General features: G+C 44.5%; 1 protein-coding gene across 1 annotated transcript in view; it reads left to right on the top strand.

The window, feature by feature from the left end:
* The window catches only part of LOC138756804 (microtubule-associated serine/threonine-protein kinase 1-like), an 80,162-nt gene that overhangs the window by 34,813 nt on the left and 31,344 nt on the right, over nucleotides 1-14,005 (top strand). Inside the window, exons 13-15 of the mRNA XM_069923193.1 lie at nucleotides 145-353; nucleotides 3,208-3,346; nucleotides 8,794-8,926. Of these exons, the coding sequence (XP_069779294.1) occupies nucleotides 145-353; nucleotides 3,208-3,346; nucleotides 8,794-8,926 (481 nt within the window). The remainder of the gene's footprint in view (nucleotides 1-144; nucleotides 354-3,207; nucleotides 3,347-8,793; nucleotides 8,927-14,005) is intronic.

Raw genomic sequence — 14,005 nt, 5'->3', positions numbered from 1 at the left:
ACCACTAGTTCTGGGCCTCATTGGCGCTGACCAAAGAGAAAGACTAGCAGCACTTTAGATCCATAAGAATTGAAATAGATATCTTTTGTACTTGCTCAAGAGGCTGGTTACTTTTGAATGAGTGGGTTCTTCTTCTGCTTTCAGTGCTGTGTATTTGGTGAGGCACAGAGAGACCAGGCAACGCTTCGCCATGAAGAAGATAAATAAACAGAACCTGATTCTCCGAAACCAGATTCAGCAGGCGTTTGTGGAGCGCGACATCCTTACCTTTGCGGAGAACCCGTTTGTTGTCAGTATGTTTTGCTCCTTTGAGACCAGGCGTCACCTCTGCATGGTAATGGAATATGTAGAAGGTGAGTCATGAGAATGTCACACACTTTTGTAAGTTCCATGAATGAACAAATTCTGAAATGCCTTTCTAATGTTGATAAAGTTGCATATTTCCCTGTTAGAATAATCTTTGGCTTGGCTTCGCGGACGAAGATTTATGGAGGGGTAAATGTCCACGTCAGCTGCAGGTTCGTTTGTGGCTGACAAGTCCGATGCGGGACAGGCAGACATGGTTGCAGCGGTTGCAGGGGAAAATTGGTTGGTTGGGGTTGGGTGTTGGGTTTTTTCCTCCTTTGTCTTTTGTCAGTGAGGTGCTTGGTTAATTCCCCAGGAGCTGCTCCACTGTGAATGATGGAGGTATATTTTATTCCCCTAGTTTGTAGCCATCGTCCACTCACCCTGATTATATTGGGAAACACTTCTTTGGTTTAAAGTGAAGCATGAACGTCTGCAGATGCTGTGATTGTAGTAAAAACACAGAAGTGCTGGAGGAGCTCAGCAGGTCTTGCAGGATTCATAGATACAATAAAATCTCTGGTATCCAGCACCTATGGGGATTGGTGGATCCTGGACAAGTGAGTTTTGAGTTGCTTGAGACTTACAATGCCTGACTAATACACCTGCATTAAGAATAAACTGTTTAAAAGACAAAAATGCTACACTGTACTTACACTTGCATGAATATATAAACCTTAAGGAATTTAACTTTATTTTTGTCACATTCTTTGAAAGCAGGTTCCTCCCCCTCCACGGAGCCGCCAGAAAGACGAACAATAACATTATAGATAATTAACCCCCCCACCCCAAGTTTATAGATAAAGCTTTTATGAATATAATTAAAGATAAAGACTCTTACGAAGCAGGGATAAGGAGACACTTTAAGAGAGTCGTCGGCATCAACCAGCTTTTCATCCCGGGCGACGCTATTGCTGTTTCACATAACTTTAAGAGCAAAGCCTGACTAAGGCACTCCGCTGGCTGAATATTTGCTCCCACCTTCACCAAAGGTTTATGTGTTACTTCAGAGAACTTTTACTTTTACAATTTTAAACATTTTTTTTAAAATTTATTTTAATTCTATTTCTTTTTTCCTCACGCCTTTTTTTCTCCTGATTGCTTGAGGTTGCCTGTTGCTCGAGTTCCGAATAACAGGGGTTTTACTGTAGATAACCTTGAAGAAAAATTCAGTCCAAAACATCGGTTATGTATCTTTACCCCCTTTGAGCGCCATGAGACCTGCCGAGTTCCTCTAGCATTTCTTAGTTTTCACTAGTTCTTTGGCTTGCATTGGTCAGCAAGAAGCCTGCTGGTGTCCAGTGCAGTCCACAAAAGTGCTGGAGAAACTCAGCCGGTCCCAGAGCGTCCATGGAGAGTAATAGCAAGTCAAAGTTTTAGGCCTGCCTGGTTTTTTTTTGTCCATAACCTTCTAGGCCAAATGTCAAAGTGTCTTTTCAATGACAAATCCTGCCCACTTCTGGCAGCCCGTTCCAGACACAGACCACCTTCTGAGTAAAGATGTTGCCCTCGGGATCCCCTTAAATTTCTCCCCATTCACCTTAAACCTATGCCCCATAGTTCCAGAACTGGAGACGAAGGACACGAGCATTCACTTTATGCATGTCTGCGCGTTAAATGTCAGTGCAAGAAAATTGCATACTGCACAAGTTCACAATCAGCATTAGTTCACTGAGTGCCCATCATGTACAATCTAATTCAGCAATGAACTTGTCACTGTTACACAGAGATGGGAAAAGTTTTCCCCTGCCAGGATCAGTCTTAAAATTTTCTGATGATCTCCAGCTTTGACAACATTTAACTGGAAGAGTTTGATTTTCATCGAACCAGAGAGCATAACACCACGGAAAACAGGCTGTTTGGCTCTTTAGCCATTCTGTCCAATCCCACTGACCTGCACCAAGTACAGAACCCTCACTCCCCTTCCATCCATGTAAAAACACAAAATGCTGGAGAAACTCAGCTGGTCAAACACTCCCACACTCATATGTCTACCCATGCCCTTACGTACTATCCCACCCTGACCATCCACAGATTGGAGGAAGGACACCTTATTTTCCAGCTGGGCACCCTCCAGCCAGATGGCCTTAACATTGACTTCTCTGCTAACCTTGCTCACCTTTTCGTTCCCCTCCCCTTTTCCAGTTCCGCCTCTACCCACCCAGACATCACTCCACCCCCTGATCACTGCTGTCCCCTCCGCCTCTTCTCCACCTATCATCTCTTGCCTTTGCTACCCTCGCCCCCACCCCATCTTTTTGTTTGGATGCCTGCCAACATTCTCTCATACCTTGATGAAGGGCTCAAGTCCGAAACATCAGTCGGGTATTTCTACCTTTGCTATATAAAGGACACTTCCAAGTTTCTCCAGCATTTTGTGTTTTTACTTCAGCCAGGGTGTCCACAGTTTCTCGTGATTTACTTTTCTCTTCCATCCATGCACTGACCTAATCTTTTCTTAAAAGAGTTGGTGTAGCGGAGAAGCTGTTTCGTCAGGTTGTACTTGTGCAATCAATAAACTTGACTTAATCTTTGCTGCCTTGTACAACAAATTTGCATGTTTTCACTGTGACTGTGGGCCACATGGTTGGCGCAACAGTTAGCGCAACGCCTTTACAGCGCCAGCGATTGGAACCTGGGTTCGAATCCCACGCTGTCTGTAAGGAGTTTGGACTTTCACCCCATGTCTGCATGGGGATTCCTCTCACTATTTGAAACGTTCTGGGGGGTGTAAGTTAATCGGGATCGTGTGCCAAAATGGCCTGTTACCGTGCTGTATGTCTACATTTTTTTTTATTAGTTCTCTCCCTAATCTAGTCTAGCAGAGCATACTTTCCTCACCTCTTGCCCCTCCCTTTGCAGGAGGTGACTGCGCCACACTGTTAAAGAACATTGGAGCATTACCGGTGGACCTGGCTCAGATGTATTTTGCGGAGACTGTCCTGGCCCTGGAATACCTCCATAATTATGGTATCGTTCATCGAGATCTAAAGCCAGACAAGTAAGTTGAAGGCTGGAAGCTGTAAATAAAGTGAATGAACACTCATCAGACCAGGGCAGGTCTGCAGGGAAACAAGAGTTAGCATGAGGACCGCTCTGATGAAAAGTCATGGGACTAAAGCGTTAACTCTTTCTCTCATCATAGATGTTACCTAACCTGCTGAGCATTTCAACATTTTCAAATGGAATATTAGCCTTCATGACTGAAGGGATTGAATTTAAGAGCAGGGAGGTTCTGCTGCAATTGTACGAGGTACCGGTGAGGCTACATCTGGAGTACTGCGTGCAGCTCTGGTCTCCTTACTTGAGGAAGGATGTGCTGGCTTTGGAAATGGTCCAGAGGATGTTCACCGAGTTGATTCCAGAGATGATGGTGGTTTAGACTATGAGGAGAGATTGAGTTGTCTGGGACTGTACTCGCTGGAATTTAGAAGAATGAGAGGGGATCTTCTAGAAACATAAAAAATTATGAAAGGTGTAGATAAGATAGAGGTAGATAAGTTATTCCCATTGATGGGGGAGACCAAAACTAGGGGACATCGCCTCATGATCCAGGGGAGTAGATTTAGGATGGAGATGAGGAGGAACTGCTTTTCCCAGAGGGTGGTGGATCTGTGGAATTGGCTGTCCGTTGAGGCAGTGGAGGCCACCTCAGTAAATATATTAAAGACAGATTATTTTTTACAAAGCAGTTGAATTATGGGATATGGAAAAAAGGCAGATCAGTGGAGACAAGCCCATCATCAGATCAGCCATGATCACATTGAATGGCAGAATAGGCTCGATAAGCCGAATGGCCAACTCCTGCTCCGATTTCTTATATTTTTATGTTTTCTACATGCAGAATAGAAGCAGTTCATTAGAATCCAGCTGTTGTTCCTTTCAGTTCATTTCGCCATCTTGTTGCTACATCTGTCTCTCTCTCTCTCAGCTATTCACCCAACTTAGCCTAGAATGAGAGAGTTCTACAGCAGGTCTTTTAGCCCATCTTACCCATGCTGTTCAAGCTAGGTCCATTTGCCTGCATTCAGCCCATATCCCTCTGAACACTTCCTACCCCTATGTGCCAGTGCCCCTTACAGTCAGAGAAAGAGGAGTAAAAGAGTCCCCCAGGGTCACTGAGCGTCTGTTCTTTTGCCTCCCGCACACTGTTCCCTCTAAGCTGTGCGTGCACACTCGCATTTTGAAACCAGCACGCAAACGAAAATAATGAGTGCCCAAAAGGTTAGTTAATTAATTTATTTAATAGAACAACAAACTGAACAAAGTAGAATAAAATCTTAACTAAATACGTTACTTCATAGAATGCAGTCATACTTGTGTTATGCATGCCAATACAGTTTTATTAGCCATGAGAGATCGGCTGGGCCAAAATTATCTTGAAACAATTTCAAGTTTATATTTGCACAAGCATTCAGTGTGCACATACTTTTGTCACAGGGAAAAAAAATTTCACAACGTAAGATTTTTGCACGCACTGACTACAAAAAAATTTGAGGGGAGCCGCACAGACTAGTCCAATCCATTGGCCTCCAGATCCAAACATCCGACAGGCTCAGGAAGCCTTCAAGACCCATTCTGGACCTGGCACCCACTCAAATCCCGGTTCTGATACCTGGTACCCCTTCAGCCAGTCTCCCACAGTCCGCAGCCTGAAGTGGGTCCTTTGACTGTAAGTCACCAGCAGCCCTCAGTCCGAGTGGGTTCCTCATCTGAGTCGGAAACACCCCCACTGCCCATCTGTTCTTCAGCCGCAGAGCCCCTCACTGGGCCGCTGCCATGGTCACTGTCCTGTAGGGTCATATCCTGTGCTTCTCCTTCTCTTTTTGTTTGTAATTCTTTATTTATTGCACTATGAACCATATCAACCAATATATTTACAGATGCATCTCTTTAAATATTCACAGTGACATTTTCTCTTCTTTTCCCCCATCCCTCCCTTCCCCCTTCCCACCCCCCTCCAAAAACAGTAAATATTGAACATAGAAAATACAATAAAACAATATCTTTATCCAGAAGGAATACAAACAAAAAAGACATATCGTCTATTTACTCACATTAAATCTGATCGTGTTTATCTTCTCATCATTTTAGGTGGTGGTGGTCCGAGGCCTGCTCTTTCTGTTATGTTCCAGGTTTTTTCAAACATTGTAACTTTGTCTTTTAAATTATATGTGATTTTTTTTCCCCAATGAGATACACTTAAACTTGGTTATATATTCAATTAATGTTTATATCATATAGTCAACGTGGCCATCTTATATCTTTATTTTCACTTATTTTCCGCCTCTTCATCACCTCCATCCCTTTTTTCCATTACTGTTTTTTAAGTTTTCCTTTTTTAATCTCAATATATAACAATGCATTTAAGACCTGAAATACCCCAACAATCCCCACAAGCAATAACCCTTTAACCCCAAATGAACCTCCCCTCCTTGGATGGCCCCTTGTCCCTTGACGGCAACCACAACTCCCCTTTCCATTCGGTTTGCAAACTTACTCGCAAGCGTCAACCGATTTCGCAGTGACCATTATTCTCCCACCCCCAGAGAACACTATTTTCCTGTACTTATAACAAAGCTCTCTCTTTTTTTTCCCCTTCTCTTATCCATCTTTAAATCTTTATATATACATTATCTTTACTTTATATTTTTACATTTTTGATTATTTTCTTGCCAGTCATCCTTCTTATCACTCCTCCTCCTCTCTTCTGTCCTGCAAATGTTCAGCAAATTCTTTGGGTCCGAGAACAGTCTATTTCATTCCCCAGGAATAAATACTTTGAGTACTGCTGGATGTCTTAATATAAAGTTATAACCTTTCTTCCATAAGATTGTTTTTGCCGTTTTGAATTCCTTCCTCTTCTTTAAAAGGTCGAAGCTTATGTCTGGGTAAAAAAATATTTTTTGTCCCTTATATTCCAACGGCTTATTGTCTTCTCTAACCTTCTTTCTTGCCTGCTCCAGTATGGTTTCTCTTGTCATATATCTTAGAAATTTTACCAATACGGATCTTGGTTTTTGATGTGGTGGCAGTTTTGGTACTAGTGCTCTATGAGCCCTTTTGATTTCTGTTTCTTCATGTGAGTCTGTCGTTCCCAGCACATTCGGGATCCATCCTTTTATAAATTCCTTCACATCTGACCCTTCTTTGCCTTCTTTCAGGCCCACTATTTTTATGTTGTTTCGCCTACGTAGTTTTCCAATATGTCAATTTTTTGTGATAATAAATCTTGTCTCTTTAATTTTTTTTCACTCTCTTCCAACTTCCCTCTTAAATCATTTATCTCCATTTCTACAGCAGCTTCTCATTCCTCCACATTTTCTCCTCTTTTCCCTATTTCAGTCTTCAGCTCTTTTCATTTTTCTTTTGATTGGCTATCATTAGAACTTAGTTCATTCTTTTAATGACCTCATTTGTTCTTCGAAAAAAGCTTCATCTAAATTTTGTCCTTCTATTTTACCTTCTTCTTTCCTTTGAAATTCTTGGTCTTCCTCCTCCTCTTCTGTGTCTGTATTTATGTCTGTGTCATCTTCTTCTCTACTCTGTATCTGTGTATCTTCATCCTTCTCTGGTGAGCTGCTTCTGTATCCTTGCTAGGCCTCCAGCTGCTGTGTCTCCTGGTGTTGGGCCTCCTGATGCAGGTCGACCCGTTGTTGGGCCTCCCACTGCAGGTCGTCCCCCTGCCGGTCGCCCCATTGCCATTCACCCTCTTCCAGCCCTTCATTCTCTTTCTCACCACTCTTCTTCCTTCTTGCTTACTTCCCCCAGCCGAACGCCCCGATACTGGTCGTCTCTCAGCTGGCCACTCTGCAGCTGGCCGTTCCTCAGCTGAGTCCCCCTCCTGCCGGCGTTAACCTTTTCTTTTACTTGCGCACTGTGCATGCTCAACTCTTCGCGCATGTGCAGTTGCTCACCTCTTCTTGGCTCTGAGAGCCATTTTTGAAGTCCACTGGTTGAGAGGACACCGCTCCTCTGGGGATTCACCAACACCGGAGATCGGCCGCTCCTCTCCACGGTGGCTCTCTTCTCCGACGTGCAGGTAAGGCCTTCTTTCTTCTCCAGTGATTTTCCTTCTTTCCTTTTCTCTGTTATTCTTACTTTTTCTCTTTTGGGTGCCATCTTCTGTCTCTTCTCTGTAACTTTATCTTTCTCTTCCTGTATTTTATGTTTATTGAGCTCTGTTTTTTCAAACTTTTTTTTATTTTCTCTGGAGAGGGCTGGTTCCATTCAACCAGCCACTACTCCATCACGAGAGTCCCCCTCTGCTTCTCTTCTCGAAGGGGTTGCTCTCTACCCTGTTTTCTGGTGCCCTGCTTCCTCGGAGTCTGCAACCCATTGAGGCCTCTGCCAGCACAGGCCCCACCATCTTGGGCACCGTCCTCCGCGGTTTCAGGATTTTAAAATAAAACACCGTCAGCTCCTTTAACAGCCCGTTTAAAGCCTGCACTGAGCCGTTGCTAGTTGGACGGCCGGTAGGACCCTGCGGAGGGAGTGCACTGTCCCCACTCCTTGCTCTCAGTGGGACAGCACCAGCAGTAGCGGCAACTGTCCACTTTCACCCCTTCCTCTGGCAGCTCATCCCATATACCTACCACCCTATGTATGAAGAAACTTCCCCTCAGTTCCCTGGTAAATCATTCTCCTCTCAATCAATGCTCTGTAGATTCTATTACCCTGGGAAAAAGTCTATGAATATTTAACTTATCTATGCCCCTCATACATCAGGGCTCAGGGAATTTTATCAGCTAGTTTGTCATGGCCAGGGAACACACGTCCTGGGTCCCCACTGTCCTGGGTATCTGTAACTGCCCCAGCGTAAGCATTAATCAAGTTGCATGATGTATTAATATTTTAATTATTTAATATGTTAATGTATTATGGGCAGCACATTTGGTGTAGCGGTTAGCACAATGTCTTTACAGCACCAGCGATCGGGAACTTGGGTTCGAATCCCGCGATGTCTATAAGGAGTAGGTACATTCTCCCCGTTTCTGCATGGGTTTTCCCCGGGGGGGGGGGGGGTGGGTGGTGTCCAGTTCAATAACATACTGGGTGGGGGTGGAAGGTCAATCGGGTGCAATTGGGCGGCACGGGCTCGTGGGCCGAAATGGCCTGTAACCGTGCTGTATGTCTAAATTCAACATTTTTAAATAAAAAAAATTTCAATTTCAAAAATTTAAGATTTAAACATCAATCTGAACTAGAAAGGACCATACTTCCACAGTTGCTGAAGGATATTTCAAGGCATGGAACTCCTTCCCATCAATATCTTGGTGGGAGATATTAGGAAGATGCTAGTTGGCCCCACAATGTGAAAATCCTCCTGACCTCTCAATTATTTAGCAGACCTGAAGGCTGTAGGGACCCCTGTTGGTTTACTTCGCCAATCTACACCAGGCATTGTGCTCTGCTGGGTTGTGACCCACAATATTTCTTCCATTGCAGCCTCTTGATCACATCGATGGGCCACATCAAGCTCACAGACTTTGGCCTCTCAAAAATCGGACTGATGAACCTCACCACCAACCTCTATGAGGGTCACATTGAAAAAGATGCCAGAGAATTCTTGGATAAACAGGTCTGGACATTAAATGTTTGCTTCAACTTCTTTGCCTGAATCAGTGCGTTACCGTTATTTTTATGTAGTGGGTGGTGCAGAACGAAAGGAATGTTCCTCTGTCCCCAGCTCTGTTGAGATTGCATATGGTGTGTTGGCCTTCATTAACTTTGGAATCGAGTTCAAGCATCGTGAGATAATGTAACAGCTGAATAAGATGTTGGCTGGACTTCAGTTGGAATATTGTGCCCAGTTCCAGTCCACCCCGCACTAAGAAGGATGTGGATGCTATCGATAAGGTGCAGAAGAGATTCACAAGGATGTTGCCTGGATTGGAGAGCAGGCCTTATTGAGGATAGATTGACTGATCTTGATCCTGGAGTGGTGAAGGATACTTGGTGACAAGATGAGGAGAGGCGATTATCGGGTGGAGGCCCAGGGCTTAAATGGCTCACATGAGAGGGCATAGTTGTAAAGTGCTTGGGAGTAAATACAGGGGGGGATGTAAGAGGTAGGTTTTTCACGAAGAGTGGTGGGGGCATGGAATGGTGGAAGAGGCAGGTGCAGTAGGATCTTTTAAGAGACCATTAGGATGGGGGACATGGAACTGAGGAAAATGGAGGGTTATGCAAGAGGGAAATTTTAGGCAGTTGTTCGGGTAGGTTATTAGGTCAGCACTCCTCTGTATACATTTTGCAATCAGCACACAAAGGAAATTAATGCGCACACCAAAGGTTCGTTACCTAAGATAATATATAATACTAACATTGTAGAATGCAATCATACTTGTGTTATATTAAAAAGTGCCAGTACAGTTTTATTAGCCATGAGACATAGGCTGTGCCAAAATCATCTTGAAACAATTTCGAGTTTACATTTGTACAAGCATTCAGTGCACACGTACTTTTGTCACAGGAAAAAAAAGTTGCACAATGTAAGATTTTTTTGCGCATACTACTAAAAATTAGAGGTCGGCACAACACTGTGGGCCGAAGGGCCTGTGCTGTAGTGTTTCCTGTTGCAGCTAGCATTCATGTCCCCCAGGAATTTCCCCTGAGCAGGATGCCCGTGTAAAGTGTCTGGATCCCGTTTTGATCAAGCCTTGCTTTGCAAGCAGCTGACGATTCTCTGCAGACTGGGCTCGAACTGTGAGAGGCCTTGGGATGTTCCTCACATTTTCTTAGCCATAGAAAGAAGCGATTTAGCCCAAAACTGTGAGGGTATTCTATCAACCCCACCTTGTTCCCAATCACCTGGAGTACTAACAAGGGGCGTAGGCCTGAAACCTTGGCTACCTTTTATGTCCTCTGGATGCCTCTCATCCTTCCAAGTCTCTCCTTTTATATATTCTACTTATTTCCCAATAGTCCCCGACTTACGACCGAGTTTCGTTTTGACCGACCGGTCGTATCACAAAGTGGACGTACGTCAGAAATTCACTGTATCCATCTTATCGTTCGTCAAATATAACCTGGCCGCTGCCAAGGCCAGGTCTCAAAAGAGGTTGGCCACCCCTGCCATAGGTGCTATTTTCCATAGATAGGCCCCTACTTTCACCCCAAGGGCGTAATTGTGATATTTACATATATTTTTTTAAATTTATACAGTATTTTTTCCGTCGTTTGTACAGATGGTTACAAACCACATAGGTCATGAGTCAGGGACTATCTGTAACATATTCCCCGTCAGATGCAGCATTAATGTTGAGATTTAAGTTTCATATTGTTCCAGCTACCAGCTCTGACCTGACTACAGGTTCACGCTTATATTTACACTGCAATTCACCCTCCACCCATCTAGAGCTCTCTCCAGCACAGAAACATACAACATGTTTTACTGAAATAGATCCGTCCTTACAACCTACTTAAGCAATGATTGATCCAATGGAAAGTTGTCCACTTTTATTTCCTCCCAAGTGATACAGAAACAGCTATTTCTTCTCTAGCATCAGATTTAAATTCAGACATACAGCCATTTCGGCCCTCGACCCCATGCCGCCCAATTTACACCCAATTGACCTACAACCCCAAAACGTTTCAAATAATGGGAGGAAACCGGAGCCCCAGGGAAAACCCACACAGTCACGGGGGTAAACTTACTATAGAGAGCACAGGATTCGAACCCTGGTCCCAATCACTGGCGCTGAAAAGGCACTGCACTAACTGCTATGCTGCCCTTCTGAATGAACAATGAATTGCATTGAGTGGAAGGTTGCTGTTGTTACACCACTTGACTAGCTAGATCCACCCTCACTCCTGTGCCCTTCCTCATTGTGATTCTGCCGATGACCATGGGGTAAATTTGTAGGTAGGATTTGAATTGTGCCTGGTGCAGGACGAGTAGAGCAAGGGCCTAACACACATCTTTGAGTTGAGCCTGTGTTATTTGTCATTGAGGAGGAGACGTTGTTTCCAATTTGTACTGACTGTGGTCGTCGAATGAGGAAGTCAAGGATCCTGTGGCGGGCGGTGGGGGGGGTTGGGGGAGTTTACAGAGGCCCAGGTTTTGGAGCTTGTTGGCCAGCATTGAGGGTATGATGGTACTGAAAGCTTTGCTGTAGTCGATGAAGAGTAGCCTGATGTTGCTGTTGTCTATGTGATCCAGAGTTGGGTGGAGAGCCAGTGAGATTGCATCTGCGCAGAGCAATTCTAATAGGCGAATTGCAGTGAGTCTAGATTTTTACTTAGGTATGAGTTAATTCAGACCACGACCAACCGACGTGAGTGCTACTGGGCAATATTGAGGCAGCTCACTCTTCATGGACACCGGGAAGGTTGATGCCCCTTTGAAGCAGGTGGGAACCTCCGGCTGCAGCAATGAGAGATTGAAAATGTACGTTAACACTCCAGCTAGTTGATTGGCTCAGGTTTTCAGTCCCCTGCCAGGTACACAGTCAGGGCCTGATGCCTTGTGAGGTTTCACCCTCTTGAAGGCTGTTCTGACATGGGCCCTGGAGATATATCCCAGGGTCTTCACTTCTGCAGGGATTCCTATCCTGACTAGCTCCCTACCAATACCCCCTTCCCCCAAACCTCTCCTCACGACATGCTCATCGCTGAGAAAAGTTCCTGAAGTTTGCAACGAGGGAGACGATGAGCTTTTTGAAACCCTCTGTGGAAACAGTCTTTGAATATTTATAAGGCGCGGGTAGAGTGTTACTTGAAAGGCCATGAATGAAATGTTAGCCCGAGGTAAACGGGAAAGCGGAGTTGACACTACAATCAGATTAGCTGTGGGTCTTATTAAATAGCAAAGCAGCCTCAGGAGAAATTGGCTGTTTCTCTTGCTGTTAGTTTGTGTGTTCCAAGTCTAACACACCTCGTGGACCACTATTTGCTATTTACGAAAGCTTATTGACACGTTTCCTGCATTAACCATGACCGCACCTTAGAAACAAATGGTACACATTTCGATAGAGGTGTGGTGGAAACTGTGCTGACTGGCTGCTTCACAGTCTGGTATGGGGACACCAATACCCCTGAGTGTAAAGCCCTGCAAAAGCTAGTGGCCACAGCTCAGGACATCACAGGCAAATCTCTCCCCACCATCGAGACCATCTACAGGGAACGCTGCTGTTGGAGAGCAGCAGCAATCATCAAGGATCCGCGCCGCACAACGCACATTCTGTCGCAAGACTCACACCACCAGGTTCAGGAACAGCCGCTCCCCCTCCATCTTCAGACTCCTCAATGACAAACTCAATCAGGGTCTCATTTAAGGACTCTTACTTGTGCACTTTATTGATTTTCTTTTTTATTCTCTCTGCATTACACAGTCGGTTGGTTTACATTTCTTTATTTGTTTACATGTGTACAGAGGGTACAGTTTTTTTTGCACTACCAGTAGGAGAAAGGAATCTCAGGGTTGTATGTGATGTTATGTATGTACTCTGACAATAAATCTGAAATCTGAGTGATTACTGCATCAGACTGAAATGCCAAAATTCATCGGAGCAAATATAAAAGATGTGCAGAAGCGTGGATAATCCACTGCCAGCCCGGTGCTCTAATTAATTATCCAACTGCACTGTGACGGCTGTTTCCATTACCTCAACTGCTAAACTTAACCTCTCAATAACAAACAATCACCACCATCGCAACGGCCTTCGTTTTCCAAACAGCACAATCAAAACTGCTTTGGGAGATTTACTCAAGTGGCTGAAGATGTTTAGAAGAATTGGTATTTCTATGGAATCGAGGTTGTAACCAAAATGCACGTCAGACGAGGAGAAGACCTGAAGATTTAAGTGGGCAGGTGCAGAAATCAGGAGTTTGCATTTATGTAGTGCCTTCTACAGCCACATAATGTCCAAACTTGCTGCAGGTACCATTTCAGATTTATCGTCAGAGAACACATCACATACAACCCTGAGATCCTTTTTCCTGCGGGCGAGGCAGAATTACCACTAATTGGTGGTGCAAAAAATAAACTGTACACAGCGTAAACATGTAAACAAATAAAAGAAATGTAAACCAACTGACTGAACAATACAGAGAGAATAAAAAAGAAAATCAATAAAGTGCACAAGTCAGAGACCCTGATTTAGTCTGTTGTTGAGGGGTCTGATGGTGGAGGGGGAGCAGCTGTTCATGAACTTGATGGTGTGAGTCTTGTGGCATCTAGACCTATTTCCTGATGGCAGCAGCGAGAACAGAGCATGGGTGGTGAGGGTCTTTGATGATTGCTGTTGCCCTCCGACGGCAGCGTTCCCCTTAGATGTACTCAATAGTCGGGAGAGTTTTGCCTGTGTTGTCCTGGACTGTGTCCACTACATTTTGGAGGGCTTTACACTCAGGGGTATTGGTGTCCCCAGACCAGACTATGATGCAGCCGGTCAGCACACTTTCCACCACAAATCTGTAGAAATTTGCCAGGGTTTCTGGTGTCGTACCAAACCTCCTGAGGAATTAGAAGTGCTGACGTGCTTTCTTCATGATGCCTAAGAATCTAAATTTGTTCACCCTCTCTACCTCTGATCCCCCAATCAGCTCCTTGGTTTTGGTGACATTGAGGGCAAGGTTGTTGTTGGTGTACCATTCAGCCAAGTTTTCAATCTCCCTCCTGTATACTGACTCATCCCCTTCCTTTATACAACCCACT

This window comes from Narcine bancroftii, chromosome 3, assembly GCF_036971445.1.
Source record: "Narcine bancroftii isolate sNarBan1 chromosome 3, sNarBan1.hap1, whole genome shotgun sequence".
Lineage (NCBI taxonomy): Eukaryota > Metazoa > Chordata > Chondrichthyes > Torpediniformes > Narcinidae > Narcine > Narcine bancroftii.
Note: the sequence above shows the minus strand (reverse complement) of the source record. Positions and strands in the feature narration are given on the sequence as shown.